General features: G+C 42.2%; 2 protein-coding genes across 2 annotated transcripts in view; one reads left to right on the forward strand and one right to left on the reverse strand.

Moving 5' to 3' along the window:
• LOC141800318 (teashirt homolog 1-like) overlaps positions 1 to 1,341 on the reverse strand; it is a 38,731-nt gene extending 37,390 nt beyond the window's left edge. Inside the window, exon 1 of the mRNA XM_074682755.1 lies at positions 1,206 to 1,341. The gene's annotated coding sequence lies outside the window, so the exon portion shown is untranslated. The remainder of the gene's footprint in view (positions 1 to 1,205) is intronic.
• LOC141800319 (prostaglandin reductase-3-like) lies at positions 446 to 6,555 on the forward strand. Its single transcript, XM_074682756.1, has 2 exons — positions 446 to 1,043; positions 3,266 to 6,555. Exons 1-2 carry the CDS (start codon positions 760 to 762, stop codon positions 4,194 to 4,196), a joined length of 1,215 nt encoding a protein of 404 aa, XP_074538857.1. The 5' UTR covers positions 446 to 759; the 3' UTR covers positions 4,197 to 6,555.
• The last annotated feature ends 10,941 nt before the right edge of the window (positions 6,556 to 17,496 follow it).

Below are 17,496 nucleotides of genomic sequence, written 5' to 3' on the forward strand. Positions count from 1 at the left end.
ACAGCGTGGCTCTGACAGAGCACGAGGTGGAGGTTCGGCTCCCACTGGAGGTGGGACGAGGGTGCAGTGATCCAATTTGCAGCGTTTAGTTTTCTACATGGCTTTAAATAGATGTTTCCAGAAAAAAAAAATGACAGACATGTGACAGCAGATGATCAAACTGCGTGGTAAAACACGCAGAAAGAAATGTTTCATAAACCGCCTGTGCACGCTGTGGTTACAGGTGTACGTGTGGACACAGGCGTTTTGCCTGCAACCCTCCAAAATAAAACGCGAATTCAACGAGAGCGCATTTACAAAACACGTGCTGTGGGTTTAGTTTGTAGGTGTTTTTTTAGATGCTTTGACAGATCCGGAGAGGTCTGTGCAGTTTTCGTAGGAGGAAAAAGGGGTTGAGGATACGCTGGGAGATGAGGATTGATTTGTTTCACCTTACTAGGAAGTGAGTGCTGTGTCCGGGAAGGGGAGGGACTCCGACGACAAGTCTGGGGCGCTGCTGTGCTACTCACAGGGCTGCACCACAACACTACAGCGTTTTATTCCTGAATAATCGATTCTGTCTTTGTAATTTTCGCGTAAGTAACCACGCGCTACGCTAGACAGTATAATGGGTGTAATTGTGGTTTAGAGGCGCGTTTCTCCCGGTTCTGCCCGGCCTGGCCTGGTCTGAACGCGGCGAGCAGGCTAATGGCAGTGCGGTCTGATCACTGCCACAAACGTACGTCAAGTTGCCCGTGAACTTTGTCACATTTCGGAGCCATGACGAGCCTGCTATTGGTGAGAAACGGCAGGAGAGCGATATCGTTGATCGGCGGGGGGCGCAGAGGCACCGACACACTTTCAGGAGTTCATCCGGCGACGCGGCGCACAATCATAGATCTGTCCTACTCAGCGCACTTCATGGATTTCAAAGGATCCTCCATACCGAGCAGCATGAAAAAGCTGATCGTAAACAAGCTAAGTCCTAATTTCAGGGAGGCCGTTTCATTGCAAACCGTTGCTGTTCCCACACCCGGAGACGCGGAGCTGCTCGTCAGGAATCGGTAAGTTGTTGTTTTTGAAAGGTGGGCACGGATAACAGTGTGCTTTTTCTCCTTGCACGTTTGGAGCAGCGAAACGGGACCCACAAAGTCTATTTGTGTGTCAATATTTGCAGCCGATTAATCACAGTAACGTTGAGAAGTTGTAAAAAGGCTTCCCCTTACCTCGGTTTACCCATGTCCAGCACCTGCGATCAACATCATCATCACAAGATGGCAAAATACGTGAGGAATAAGCGCTGTACTGTAATTCCAAGTTCCGCCCTCTCTGCATTTGTCTATCAATCCATCTCGGCATCTCTCTCTCTCTCCCCTCTTCTCTCCCTCCCTCCCTCTTTTTCTCTCCCTCTCCCTGTCCTCCTGTCTCTTTACGTCACCAAACTGCAAACAGAAAGTCGTGGGGGGGTTCAGACGAGCATCAAGAGATGCAGATGATGGAGAAGGAGATGCAGTGTTTTACATAGCGCGGGAATACAGTCAGATTTCTCCTCTTCACAGCTGCAGAAGGCAGCAGCTTAGTCACAGATGAAAGGGAAGGAAAAACACTTAAAGTCAGTCTGGGTGATTCGTTTCATCCTGACAGACACAACCACTGTTTGATAGGATAATGATAATAAACTGCATTTTATGCTTAAGAAAAGACATTAATAATTTTAAGCTGTACTTCTGGATCCATACCTGACCAAATATCTCACTCTAACTCTGATTTATCAACTTAATGTTTTAAGATCTAATACCAAGTTAGCTGTATATCCCCAGGCTTATTCAGGTATTAAACCTACTACAGCAAAATGAGAAGTATCAGTCTGCTTCAAACAGCACCTGAGTGTCTCATTGCCCAGCATGTGATCAGCTGCACCTGAACCAAGACCTTTGACCGTCTCCTTGCAAGCAGAGTCTAGAAAGGCTTTACAGCCATGGGGTCAAAGACAACAAATGAATATTAAAAATCTTTGTGAGAAAAAGTAGATTCATAAAGCAGGGTGTCCGTTTTATGCTAATAACACTGATAAGAAACTGATAATAGGAATAATATTGATGTGTTTTTATGTATAAATGTTTCTGGTGATTCAACTTAAGGGGATTTTTTTGGCGTCCATCCTGAAGTTTCTAGAACGCTGAGGCCTCTGCGTGTGATATGATCATTGTGTAAACTGAAAGGGAGTCAAGTTACAAACACACAAGCTGCACATGGAAGACAAAGGTGGCATCATTAGGCTTTCAAAGATTTCCTTTAAACTGTATTATCATGATTACTGGTTAAGACATTTTTACTTTCTTTAATTATCATTTTAATATGATTTCACTTTAGTACATAATATGGGCATAAATGAAAATGTCATGTTTGCCTTTAAACCACAGTAGAAGACTTTAAACGTCACATTTATTGAGCAGCTTTTAAAGTGTAACAGTTGTATTCAAACAAAACAAAAATACCAGTGTTGCTAAAAGTTTCTCAGATCATTTTACATTATAATTATACGATTCATGAGTTTTACTGAAAATTGTTTGAAGAGTTTGTAGCTCTCCTGCCTTTTATCAAATATTTACAAAATGCTCTGTATTCTTAGATTTGTGCACTGAAACATTGGTGACTTTGATGATAACATAATATTTCACTAAGTGGGATCTGATTCAGTCAATGCAAAGTAGTCAAATCAAGGTGTTTTGTTGTATCATCGTGACCCATCTCTAAACCACAGAAGCATTATCTCCAAGCTCAAAGTACACATGTGACATGCACGGTAATGAGGCTCAGCATGCGTGCCGCTCCAACAGACAGTAAATGATTTATTTACGCATTCCTTTCTCACATATTTGTTTCCAACATGTTACCAAAGTAAGATGAAAACAGCCGTCTTCGTGTTGAGGCAAGAAGCAGCTATCTGAGATTTTTAAAGTGCAGTTTTGTTGTGGGTGTCTCTGAAGACAATGAATCATGACATCATGCAATGTGTTTTGTGATACAAACCTTCCCCTGTCAGTGCAGGACTGTTCTCCTACAGAGAAAGAGGAATCATTGCCAAAACAAGCCAGAGTGTTTGTGCCCCCGTGCAGACAAGGAAGTCTTGACCTTCAGACAGAATTCAGGGAATATTCTCTCATACTAATGTCCACATAAAGGCGTCTGTGAACTGTGAATGCAGTTTTTTCAACACTGAATAATAAAATGTGTTACTGTTTCTCATCTTTTGATACAGGATTCTTCTTTGTCTTTGTTTCAGGTTTGTGGGAATAAACGCCTCTGATATTAACTACACATCAGGCAGATACGACCCCTCAGTGAAGCCCCCCTTTGATGCCGGATTTGAGGGTATAGGTGAGGTTGTCGGTCTGGGCCTGAGCGCCAGCTCCCGTTTCACCATCGGGGACACTGTGGCCTACTTCAACAATGGTGCATTTGCTGAGTACACTGTGGTGAAAGCCAAAGAGAGCATCCCCGTCCCCGCAGTGAAGCCCGAGTTCCTCACCCTGCTGGTCAGCGGGGCCACTGCATACATCGCCCTGAAACGTCTGGGAGACCTGGCCGAAGGTGAGACAGTTCTGGTCACGGCGGCTGCAGGAGGGACGGGACAGTTTGCGGTGCAGTTTGCCAAACAGGCTGGCTGTCACGTGATTGGTACCTGTTCATCCAATGAGAAAGCTGGCTTCTTAAAGTCCATTGGCTGCAACCGGCCGATCAACTACGCCTCTGAAGACCTGGCAAAGACGCTGAAGAAAGAATACCCGAAAGGCGTAGACGTAGTGTATGAGTCTGTTGGAGGCAGCGTGTTAGAGCTCGCTGTGAAAAGTTTGGCCAATAAGGGTCGGCTGATTGTGATCGGCTTTATCTCAGGGTACCAGAGCGCATCGGGGTTCCCACCTTTCAGAGGGGACACCCTGCCCGTCAGGCTGCTCCAGAAGTCAGCCAGCGTCCGAGGTTTCTTCCTGCCGCACTTTTTCAGCGACTACAGAGAGGCTCTGGGTGCCATGATGCAGATGTTTGCAAAGGGGAAGCTGCAGTGTGAGGTGGACTGTGGGGATTTGTCAGAGGGGGGGAGGTTTGTGGGCCTGGAGTCGGTCTACAGGGCTGTGGACTACATGTATGCTGGGAAAAACCTGGGCAAGGTGGTGGTGGAGGTGGCACCGCCCACTGTTAGCAGCAGTAAACTGTGATTTAAAAGACTGTTAATGCACTAAAAAAGGACGAGTCATGAACCTGAATAATTGTTGGATAAGAAATGGAAAACTGTGGTGCTTAAATCAATATTTAACAGAGATTTTGTTCTTTATTTTTGTAAGCGGATGATAAAATCTGACAAGCTGAGCTAAATGATGCCTTATGTAAACGACTGATTTGCTACTAAATCTTGATTTTGAAAGCAGAGGTGTTTTTTATGTTAATGTTAAGCTGTCCCCAAAAAATCTGAAATTAAAACACTATGCATCACTGATGGAGTGGCACAAATGTCACAATTTCAAATCAAAAATGTAGGTTTGTTGTTTTTTTTCCTCCTCTCATTGTTTTTAATCTTGTGTGCCCACCTCCAGTCCATGCCTGATACAGTTTCAGACCTGCTGCCATTACATGCTTTCTTTTGGCTCTCTTAGGCACTTTATCAACTATAAATGTTTTATGATAGACTTCATTGTTTTTCTAATAGGGGCTTACGCTGCTGTGTGCTTGTCAAAAGTGAGTGCTGCTCCAGGTGTGCTTGGTGTTTCATTGCCTGTTTGTGGCTGACAGAAAAAGCATTCACACAATCAATCTTTTCATTCACATGCCCAGAAGCTGCACATAATAAAAAAAATTAGTCCAGCTAACCGGGTGTTGGACTGGAGAAGGCCATTACTTTTTTACCACTGTGAGTAAGAAAAACACCAATAGTGAATGTACTGTGAAATTCCCCTTGACGTTTTTTCTTTATCTTTATTTTTTGTATTTAATTCAGTTTTGGAACAATAAAGAAAGCAGAGTAACAAATATGTTTATGAAGTTTCATCACATGACGGATCATTTCTGATTATTTTCATTGTCTTACCAAAGATGTGATGTGTTTATGTTAGCTTTAAAAAGTCTCAGGATTCAACATAATTTAAAAAACAAACAATCCTTAAAAACAGGAAGCAGAAAGTCCATGTCGTGTGAATGTTCTGTGTGTCGTCTGAAGCAAACACCTGTTCCTACCTGGCAGGGAGGGCTGTAGTGTTCATGCACTGTGAACATGTTATTTCCTCATCCAGGTGGCCACTCAAAATATAACCCAGTGTGAAATACGTTACAGGTGTGACCCCAGCATGCAAAGCTGCTACCTTCACCAGACGGTGCAGGAAATCAGAAACACACCAGGCCAAGGCCGCTTTCAATCCACGGAGAGAGAAGTCATGAAAACAAGGGAAACTCTTTGACTTTTAGTCAAACTGATTGGGAGCAGTTTCTCTTTTATTGTCAATAAACACTTTTTCATAAAGAGTAGATTAAGATGTATAAATGGTGATGAAAAATGTTGAGTAACAGGTTTAAGAATATAACTGTAAAAAGGCAACAAAAAAGTCATGTTAATATTTTTACCCCTTTTCTTTCCAAACACTTAAACTGAGTGTTTCTGTCAAACATTTCTAACTGAAATGATTTACAACTTGATTTATCTTCCTTCAAAACTGATCATTTCTTAATTAAGTCACCCCCTTCTTTGTCTTCATTAAAACTACATTATAATACCGTGACTACTTTGACGGAGCTTTCTTCACTTCTCTCAACCTTTTGACCTTTTTTAATTGTTATAATTTGAAATATAAGAAATGCATCAGGTTAAGCTGACCGACAGTTAAATTACTGCTGTCAGCCCTGTCAAATCCTTGTTTGTTCAGGTGTTGTGATGCAAAAGCAAGCTCTTACATGCCACCCACATTAACAGTGAGAAGCGTGATGATGCACATGTATGTTCAGATAGATTTAGCATGCTTGAGTTCTGTTTGCATACATGTTTTACTGAGGAGGAGGAGGAGAAGGAGAAGGAGGAGGAGGAGGCCAGCTTTAGCATCTCTTCAATTAACAGGAGAGGCCTCGTCTGGGCGTCCTCCAGGGTCTACCTGTACCTCCGCTGATTAGTGAGCAGTCACAGCCCCAATTAGAGAACACAGGAACCTGGAGAGACAACACTCTTTATTTAATTGGATTGTGTTGCAGTCAGCGGCTGCTAACTGGCAACGTATTGAAGCAACCTGAAAACTGCGGAGCGTAAACAAGACATTAAAGATAGAGACGGTCTTCAGAAGAATTCTCAGACTTCTGTGTGATGGTGAAACTTTGGAAACATTTCTTCTTGTGAGGAATTATGCTAAGTGTCTCTTTCATTTTCAGAGGTTCTTCTACTCGGAGAGGGTCATTAATATGCCAGCTAAATCCAGACAGCAGTATATACATGGAAGTAATGGAGGGTAAACAAAGCTTATCTATGTGACCTTAATGCAAATGTAAATGACTAATAAGTACAACAATATTCTGTGTCTGTATACACATTATCTAATGATTTCAAAACATGGGAGAAATTATTAAAAGTTTTTATTTGAGTAAGATTTTTCATCTCCCTGTTAATGATGTTTTATAGTTTTTGTAGCTTAATAAATACTAATAAATTATATTTTTACAGAGGTGCTAGCAGATGTGTTGTTTTTTGTGACTTGCTGGGTGTAAAATGATACATTTTAACTTTTAGAAAAAGATATGATGTATTTTTGCCATTTCAAGTAAAAAATGAAGTGATAAGATTTCAAATGCACAATTGCACAACCAGTGACCTTTGGTGGCTAATGTTAGCTTATATCACCAAACTAGATCTGTACAACTGATATTGCTTCATAACTTTGCTGACTTTTTGACCCTCTTTCTTTTCGAGTCATGTTTCAGACTTGAGCATTTAGCTGTTTTTGATACATGTGGTCACAGAAGCTGCTCCTGAGTAAAGGTTAAAGACTCTGGGTTTAAAAATAAACCTGCCAGTATTTATCTTCCTCTTAGTAAGATCTTTTTAAAGCAACACTCTGTTAGATATGACTCATAAATACATTTTGTTGGTGTAAAAACATCAAGAATTTAAAGTCACAGCCATACTCATAAGCTTTACTGTTTTCATAATACGATTTAATCGTTCCAGCAGGGGCGTATCTAGAGGGACAGCCAGGGGAGGCATGGCCCCTTTTGGAAACTGATTGGCCAGTCCAAATGCCACATTAAAAGCCTTATCTTCTGTTGGCTAATAATAAAATCAACTGTATAGGTTGTTTTTTAACTGGAAATAAACTGGCTGGCAGGGGATTAATTTGTTTTAAACTCTAGCCTATTTTATTTTGTTGTCCCTGGACTTTTAACTTTGGACTGACTTAACAAACGTGTTTTTCATCCCCTGAAAAAATTAATCTAAGAAATGTGTCGGGACTCTGGTGTTTTCTTTGAAAAGTCAGAAGAATTGGACTTAGGAAAGTTGTGAAAGTACATCATAAAGACAGAGGGGGTATTTCCTAAATATTGGACACCCCTATGCCCAGGTTTGGCCACCTAACTCAATAGAAAGTCTGGACCCACCTCTTCATTCCTGGTAATAAAATCCTTAAAAAGTCTGTTCCTCTTTTTTTTCCACCAGACCCTCTGTTTCCACAGTTTCCCTCTCTGGAACATGTGCCACATAACAAAGACATCACCCTCATAGTGTGGGACGGTAGTCTACCTCTAGGCGCCTGAGGGACACTGGCTGGCTGCTCGCTCGGTGCTGCCAGGATCCAGACAGTCCAGTTTCTTTCTCTGCAAGTCAGTCAGACCCCCTCAACTCCCCAACTCCCCGAGCCCCCGTCACTCCTACCTCCGCCTAATTACCAAACCTAAAACCCCACTCGACTAATTAGCCACAGCAGACCCAGGAACTGTGAGTAAAGGTAAAGAGATGGCTTCATTCAAGTGTGTGTGTGTGTGTGTGTGTGTGTGTGTGTGTGTGTGTGTGTGTGTGTGTGTGTGTGTGTGTGTGTGTGTGTGTGTGTGTGTGTGTGTATGTGTGTTAAAGAGAGTGAAAGAAAGAGACAAGAAGAAAGGGAAATGGAATATTCAAGCCTCCTTTAGCGAGCACATCTCTACAGCCAATTAAAGTCATTTATTAAACTCTTTGCGAAACCTGAGTTGTGCATGACAGAATGATAGGGGAATGTGTTTGTTTGTGGCCGTGCATGTGTTCCTGGGTGTGTAGACGTGCGTGGAGTGTGAGCGCACACACACTCACGTCCACGTGTCTCAGTATGGCTGGCAATCTGTCGGCTTTTCTGTCTATCAGCGGCCTGAGAGCTCAGTGGGACATAAATTACAATATGCAGCAGAGCCACTTGTGTAAGTCTCATTGAAGGGGAGGAATAACTTTCTTAATCAAGTCCTCCTGATTAATTGTAATAAAGGTGTCATCCGTAAATGTGTCCTCCTGATTGAGTAATTCGAGGCCGGAGACAGTAAGCACATCCCTGGTGATGGAAGTGGGGGGGGCAAAGTAGAGGGAGAGGAGGGGGGTGAGGTGGGGAAGGTGTGTGTGATTGGAGGGACAGACTGAGACACAAATAGCTCCTGGGCACACTGGCAGCCTTCGTACAACTGACAGTTATGAAATACAATTATCAGTGTGATCTGCTTAAGAATTCATCAGCGGCTTCAGCGGCCAGTAAAGACATTTAGAGATGGAGGGAGGGAGGGAAAGAGGAGGGGAGACACTAAAAGGAGAGGAGGCCTCACTGATTAAATGAGGTTTTTATTTTGTCCAGCAGGTTGTTCACATTATGTTGCACTGTTGTGAGAAGATTAACTTTTCTGTTGTTTTCCTGAGCAGAGATCAACTGTTTCATCCCATAATATTCATCTGTCCTCAAGCCAAATCAGAACACCTTCAAAAAAATGTGATCATTACGATGCATTTTAGAGTTTGAGTTATTTTGAAGTTTTATATTGGTTTGAAAAGTAAAAGTTTTAAGACACTTAAGTTGTGTTTCTTTCTGTTTTGGAACCCTGAGATGAAGTAATGTCGACCTGTGGCTCCTTTTATTTCCTGCTTAAAATGACTGCACTGAACTCATTTTCGGAGACATACGAGGCCATCAGAGGGTAAACCCCATCTTTTGAGTTCTAAGTTTGTGTTTACATTAACACAAATCCGGACTTCTTTTAACTGGGTTAGTTTTAGCAAGGACATGGTAACTAACTTTACTTAACTCAGTTTGTGTTGTAGCTATGGATAGGTAACAAATCAGGTACTGTTATAGGTACCTACAGAATTCTGTCTGTAGTACCTAGTATTGATTTATGTAAAATCAAACGGTACCATGTTCAGGTACCTAAATGCATCCTTGTGATGGTGAGGGAGTGGAAAAGAATGCAATTTTCCATGCTGGACATGAACACAGCATTGCATTAAGTTAAATTGAGAATTTTTGAGGATTTATTATCAAACAAATTCATATATATTACCACATAAATACACAAAAAACTACCAAAAATTGGTACCATCTAGTACTGAGTAGGCCTACCATATCTGTTTCAAATGTGAAAGGTACCCATGCCTAGTTGTAGCTTGGTGTACAGAAGGTCAGCGCACTGTCTGGTTAGTGTGGACCACTGCAGTATAACTGCTGCATGTGTGGTTGTAACGCTCACTATCACACACAGCTCAGCCCGTGTTTAAGCCCGTGCTCTATCAACCTCCTGTTTAGCTTTCTCCTGATCCGACATCCTTTTTTCTTTATGCCAGTCAAGCTCTGGTGTCTACCACTACTATTGTCATCAAGGGGACTTTCAATCTACACGCAATAAATGAATTCATGTTCCTGCAGAAAAATCCGACCTGACCACAGAAAATGAGAAATAACAATTTTGTTTTACATCTTAATTTAAACGGTTGATTACTAACAGGCAATTATATTGTGAAAGTGAAACTTTTTCAAGATCACCACAGTGCCTTTAAATCAAAGCACATCCTACATTTAGCAGATGAACAACAACATTAACAGCATTACAGATTGACATGAAACTACAGGTGTTAGTTTGGCCAAATATCCTGCAAGATTTGTTTTTCATATGCTGGTTGTGATAAGACTATAGTGTTTCATGTAGTGACTAAAACCATCATTGAAAAAATGTAACAAGCTGTATTTCATCTGGTAAGATTTCCACTGTGTGTGGTTGACACAGGGGAGGCACTGAGTGTGTATGTTGTGATAAAATGAATCTAATCATTACGAATTACAAAGGTAGATTTCTCCTCTCTATCATTCTTCAGTTTTGAAATAACTTTTATATGTTATATTTATTTCCCATTAACAGCCTCAATCAACAGACAGACGATGATTGTTCCATTTTGTGTAGATGAAGCGTTAAATGTTGCTCTTAATGCTCACTTTTATCTGAGTACACACACAGCCTGAAGCAGAGTCAACAGAGAGAGTTCAAAACCAGCTTCATTTCCCCCATAACCTCAAATTGGTTTTGTTGCGCCCACTTACTGAAAGACAGACGTACCCTGTTGAGTGGCATACCATGTTTTTTGTTGCTTTTATGTGTGTGGTATTTCTTAACTCCTCAAAGGTTTTCCTTTCTACCCTCCTGAGTCGTCTTAGTGAGAACCACTATCCCTGTTTGCATGATGTTTTAACAGCCTGTTATACTCACCTGTCTGAGTACAAGCAGTGTGTAACCTTGATTTCACAGCCAAGGTTTAATCCTTCACATCATGACACCAACTCATCTCAAAATAAACAGACTGATATATTATATACTTTTAACTTAGCCAGTATTATTAGCTCAATTATCTGGAGGTAGATCTAGCCAATTACAGCAACCAAAAGAGGACATGGCTTTGATCTCATGATGTACCAGCATTGTAAAAAAAAACACATTAGAAGATTTTAAACCTGCCATTATGAAGAGAAGATGATTAAACTTTATTCTAGCTAGCTGCACTACCTGTAAATGTATGTAATGCTAACACTTCTATGTGACAGATAAAATCAGCCTGAACAACATTCATCATCTCTTTGTATACCTACATTAACCCTTTAGGGCCTCCCTGTGGCCTCTGGAGGGGAGTGAGGGTCCCTCTCTGTGTCTGTTAAGATGTAGATATATTTTCAGGTGAAAGGCAAGGGCAGTATTCAGCAGCTCAGGATTAATGACAACATCACTGACCAGCCCCATATTTCCATTGGCTGGATAAAGAGGAGAGGGGAGACGGTGGTGTGAGGGGAGCGGGGGAGTTGGGGGGTGAGCATCTTGTCGGAAGGATGACGGACAGGTCCTCAGTCCAGCTCCCAGAGGTCTCCCTACGTCCTCATTCTTTACTGGTCCGCGCTGGCGAGCGAGGCAGCGTCTCTGCGGCCAAGGACACAGGGGTGTCAGTGCGGCGTCTGGGTAACATCGTTCATCAGGCCGCATCGGTAATGGGTAGCTCTCTGTGACAGTGGTCATCAGGACACAAAAGCAAAAGGGCCCATAAACATCACATGACAGATGGCTGGGAGGACAGCGCAGGACAGGGAGGGAGGGATGGGGAGCCAGAGATAAAGTGAGATGGAGAGAGAAGGGGAGAAGGACGGAGGCGGAAGAGAGATCTCAGGCTGGATTGTTAAATCTGGTCTGAAAAGTCTCAAGCGCTGGATGCTTTATGAACGTTCGTGTTCAATGTCAGCTGTGGGGGAAAACTGGAGTCCCAGGGGAAATAGTTTGCAAGTGATGTCCAACAGAATGTCAATAAAAGATAACAGCCAAAGTGATGTGGTTTACGTGCTGAAATTAATCTGTATAAATATATGGTTGAGGAAACCAGTGGCATAAGTCAGCGCTGCGTCCTAATGTGAGATGGCCAGTGCTGTCAATAACAAAGCATCAGTATCTTCTGCCCAGTAGCTACAAAGCCCTTTGGTAGCCTACAGTTTGTAAATGTTAAAGATGATCCTCTCAAGTTTTCATATAAAGATTAGCCAAAAATGCCTCTGTGTGCATCAGATCAGTTTTAAGTTTAACTTTCATTAAATGTGCTGCTTTAGAGTTTTTATCATTTCTTTGATCAACAACTGGACCAGTCCACTCAGCTGTTTCTGTCCCGTCCTCAGGTAGGATTAAGCTTTAGTTTGTGAAAGGATCATCTCACAGTCTAAGTGCTTACAGGCTCCTCTCTGCTGCTGAATGCTGCTTCCTCACCCAAGACTTTTTCTTTTTGGCTAATGTTCAAAACAAAACAAAACAAAAACAGGCTTTTTGGCAGATTCCCATTCTTTCTTTTTTACTGTCTTTTTTAAATTGACTCCTTTGAAAGCTGCTGTTGTTGGTACTCCATGTTTATATCTTGTCTTTTTTTGTGGAATTCACTGCTCTGCTAAACACAGATAAAATATTACCACATTTTAAACTACATATCATCTATTACTTCCTAATTTAATGAAAAACATAGCACAAGGCTACAAGTGAGTGAAATTGAAGATTTTGTTTTTTGCTCAAAAAGTAATGTTTGGGATAACAGTGATGGGTCATAGTCACCATATCACAGTGCCAAACCCATCCTTTCAGTCTGCTGATATTTCAATTTTGCACATGATTCCAGATAATTATCCAGTTCTGTATCTAGGCTTTCAAGTTACTCTTTGAACTTCAACAATAACCAGTTTGAGAAAAAAAAAAGTCATGGCCTGAATTCTGCTTAGCCAAACAGCCACTAGCTACACCAGAAGCCCTACAATTTTGCAGTTCACACCAGAGGCTTTGTTGTCATCTGACTATAGCTGATGGGTCTTGGTATTGTGCTGTGAGTGATTAAAAGTACTTCACAAAGCAGAAATATCAATCTCACCCTTTTGCTCTAGAAAAATGAGATCATTTCTCTTCTTCTCTTTTCAAACATCAAGAAAGATGGTCCAAGATTTTATTGAACTTTATTTCTCTTCATTTAACGAGCTTACATTTTAGTGTTTTTCCTGTTTCCACTTTGGCTCCATGTCAGAAACTTTCACCTATTAGTGAGGTGAAGCCATTTAACCTCGAGTAATGGCACAGATGGTTAGATGCAAAGGCTGATTTGAAAGAGTTGTTTGCTCAGAGTCAGACACAGAGAAGAAAGTTGAGCTTGAACAGAGATTGTCGAGCAGACTTCTTCACTGAGTCAGCCCGCAGCGCCGATACGTCAGAAGATTTCATCAAAAGGATGTTTGGCACATCTCCGACTTTGAAGAGTTTGACAGATAAGCGCGGCGTGTCGGCGTGGCCTTAGGAGGAGGATGATGTTTTTCAATAAATTAAGCTCCATGCCAGCGAAGCCAGGGTGAAAGTTAAGGAGTAATTATGGAGGTGATAGCAATGACAAAGCGAGAAGCAGGTTGTGTGAAAATGAGGTGAGGTGAAGGTGTCGAGGGCTGTCATGGAAGTGACTGCAGAACCTGTTGTAGGTCCCAGCGGAGGGTAGATGATTGTTGTGTTAGCAACACCTTTGCCACCTTAGGATGTATACTTTGTCTCCAGGTGTTTACAGGGAGATGAAGTCCCAAATGTGAGGCATCATCTTCCAAATGCAGGGAAGTGTAATGTAGCTCCGTGCCCTCTGAAGAGACGCCCCAGGGTGCTCTACATCTTTCTTTGTTTTCTGGAAACGGCCTCGCCCGTCCATTAATCGTCATCCATCCATCCCGTGCACCTGTATATAAAAGGGAAATTAGAATATCCATCACTGCGGCGCGACGTCAGAGTGATTGATGTGTTAGTCACTGGATCCCCTCCGTTTCCAACCCAAGTCTGTGTTTCAGGAGTGAGAAGTGAACATTATCTAGCAGCATGATCAGATTTAGTCCGCACATTTCCATCTAGCTGAGCATTTTGAGTGGATGATACACAATCTGTACGAGGAGGCTGCCAGCAGAAGGTTTATGGAAATCTAATATCGTCGGGCTTTTTGGTTTGTTAGACTTGTTATTCATGGAGTGGGCCGGTGACACTTTTTGATGTAACAGTATAAGACAATGTAACGAGGCAGAATCTCATCTTGTTGAAGTGTTTCTGTCAAACTCCAGGCTGAAGGATGATTGGGAAAATCTGTGCAAACAGGTTTTGAGTGGGGTGTGCTAAGACTAAAATACCAACTGTTCTCAGAGAAAAGCCTTTGGTAAATAACAGGAAGTGTCCTCTGAGAAGGCGATATGAATGCCAGGGAGCGCATTTGCCTTTTATGTAGAGCAGACAGTATTTAAACAAAAGGCATAAATAGAGTCAGCGCAAACAGATGAATTAAAGTGATGTATCAAATCAGAGCTGGGCTTTTATTTAAAAGACTGCTGGCTGTGATTTGATACGATGATGCATATGCTTCGCAGAGTTGAATTCAGGTGGACGTGCTGAATTCTTGCTTTTATTTTGGTACAGCTGACTGAAAACGTTGCATCAGAACTGTCAATCCAAAATTATTGATGCTTAAAAACCACCATCGGTCAACTTAACGTCTCTCCTTCTCTGTCTGTCTGCCTTTGAGTGTGTTTTTTTTTTTGTGTGTGTGTGACTGTGTGTGTGTGTGCTTTGACGAGGTGCAGACAGGAGCCCTAACGCTGCAGGATGGAGAAAGGTGAACAGGAAACAGAAGGTGCCCATGGAGGAGGTATATGACATCTGTCAGGATCCAGGGTGGGTGGGGGATTCAGCAGCCCCCCTCCGCCGGCCGAGGGTCACCCATCGCACCACAGTCGCTGAAGTTGTCACGACACCCTGACACTTCCTTGGCAATGGTGGCCACAAGCCGGACAGCCTCGGACGTTCAAGACACACACGTATTTTTGAGTAAATTTGTCTGAGGGGGGATGGTTTGTGTGTGTGTGTGTGTATGTGTGTGTGTGTGGGAGGGGTGGGGTGTGTGTTCTGTATGTGCTGTTTGTTCTTTTCTCCGTGCAGAAATGTCAGTGTCCTGCCTGTTGTGGGTTTTTTCTCCTTCCCCTCTCTTCAGGGTCCTGGATGGAGGAAGGTCAGCTGACACGGCAAGGTCGACAAACAAACAAACAAACAGAAGGAATTAAAATAGAGAAAAACAGCGCAGATGAAACGTGTGTTTTAGCGCTGTGGGGCTGATGGCATGTAGCAGCCATTACTCTCCGCTGTGTCCTCTGCCCCCCATCGGCTGCAACAACACCGCCTGGCAAGGCTGCCAGCGTCACGTCAATATCACGCTTCTGCTTAACCACACAGACGACGAGGACCACTTCACACCAGGAATGCTTTACTCGTTCTCACTGATGTCTTTTCTCAAGGCTGCTAAGGTCATTCACACTCAAATAAGAATAAAACTAATTCCTCCTCAGCCAGGGTGAGTTCAAAATACTTTTTGTGTAATATTCAAGCTTTGTCGAGAAAAAGGTCAAAGGAACAAATTCAAACAGCCTGGTTTAAGATTTTTTGACTCACTGCAGAATCTATTTTTTAAATTTAATTTTATAGTTCAGCTTATCAAATCATCCTCACTGTTTTTTCTGAATTGGCAATGACCTTTTCCTCCATGTAACATGCAAACAAACCACAATATCTCAATAAAGTTGGTCTCTGCTGAGCTTTGTCCACAGATTGTTTTGATTTGGTAGCTTTTATTTTAAAAGTATTCAGATGCAGGAAGGCCCTCCACAAAATTTACAGGTGACAAAACTGTGAGGGCTAAACAAGGAAGTTACATCCGGTGGACAAATAGTGCTTTGAAGTATGCATTAATTTTCTAACTGATCAAAACTTACTTGCCAAGAGACTCTAATGCAACATTTTTTTTAAATTAAGGTGCATCCACGTCATGTCGGTTTGATTGAATTTGCTTAAAAATATAAAATACAGCAAATTCATTCACAATAGATCAAGTTTTTGCAGCATTATCTGATCATTAGTGCTGAGTTAATTGATCCCCTTGTGCAGAAGAATTAAGTTTTTTCAGTCTTTAGGTTTAATCTTTGATCCTCAGCGGAGCTCTGTTCGTCATGACTTTGAGTGTGCAGGTGAAGCCCAGGCCTCACCCTCACAGATCTGTATGCAGAGTGCGCCTTTAAAAAAGCATGTTTCTTTTGTTTATTCTTTGCGTTGTCTTTTCCTTTCTGTGTGGAGTTTTGACATTGGAGATGACAGGTGTCTGTGGGGTGGAGAAGGAGGAGGAGGAGGAGGAGGAGGGAAGAGGGAGGAGGAGATGCTGGTAAGAAAACAATCTTTGACTGCCTGTGGGTGAAGGCAGACTCCTCTAGGCAAGGCGGCCTTCAGCGTTTAGCTGGGGGCGCAGTATCAAAATCACAGCCACTGCTGTACCCCTAAGGCGCTAATCTCAACCAGTTACCGTCAAGTGCTGCTTCTTCTTTATATAATCCTTCATTCCCCCCCTTCCCTCCGCTCTCTCCATCTCTGCCATTCTTCCACTGATCCAGACCCAATCCACAGAGGTGAGAGGATAAATGACAGTTTGAGGAGGTGTAGAGGAAGCCAGGCATCTTGAATTGAAGCATTGTTTCTTTGCTTAGCAGGGTTAAAAACAAACACATTCAGACAAAAAAAAAAAAAAAATCTCTTGACTGAAAATGTAATATTGTAATTAGAAGAGCTTCTGTGCTCATCTGCACAAAACCCGGCGTCTCACCAGATGCTGAGGAGACCTCTGCCGTCATTCAGGCGGCTCGATGGAGAAGGGTTGTTGTTTGATCACTGGATGGCTGCTAATTTAATAAGTGTTAACTATGGAGCAGCCGAGCGAGAGAAAGGAGGGAAATGTAGGAGTAAAAAGCATTAAGATTAACTGATGACATGTTCAACTGTGCGCATAATATGAGGCTTAGTTAAGTACGCACATGCTGTTTGTCAATTATTTAAAACCCCAGGAAATTAAGTCCAGGTAATCTCACACGGTGTAAATAACATTCTTTTTCATGGCAGCTTAATTGAATTCATTTGACGCTATTTAGAAATAACAGAATTAGATTTGCTTAAACCTGCAACCAAAGACCATCAAGCAGCATTTTTTATTGTTAAGGTGTAAAGTATGATTTAATTCAGCTAATGCAAACAGATCTGAAGGGAGTGGAGTTCAGAAAATTGAAATTATATAGGATTTCTTAAGCATGTTGCAGAGATCTTACTCCTGTGCCAGAAAATCCAAATTCAGCTGTGAAACAGAACTTACAGTAAGAGCTTTTTCATGTCTGATATCATAATGTCCATGTTGGGAACCTTCATTTTCTGCTGTTACGTTTTAAGTCCCAGTAAATCTGCAGCCTTTGTAGACTGAAGCAAAGATGTTTGACAGCGGCTTGTAAGGACCAGGAAACCACACACAGACAGTGGCCCCAGGCATTTCTGATTTGGCCTTACTAGTGGGATGGCATGGCTTGATGGTACTAACACACACACACACACAAAGACAAACACACGCACAAAGAGTCTTGATGCAGACTGTAGGTGAAGGCCGGT

This window comes from Halichoeres trimaculatus, unplaced genomic scaffold (genome assembly GCF_033239565.1).
Source record: "Halichoeres trimaculatus isolate MK-OKI-2021-1 unplaced genomic scaffold, fHalTri1.1 fHalTri1_scaffold_12, whole genome shotgun sequence".
Lineage (NCBI taxonomy): Eukaryota > Metazoa > Chordata > Actinopteri > Labriformes > Labridae > Halichoeres > Halichoeres trimaculatus.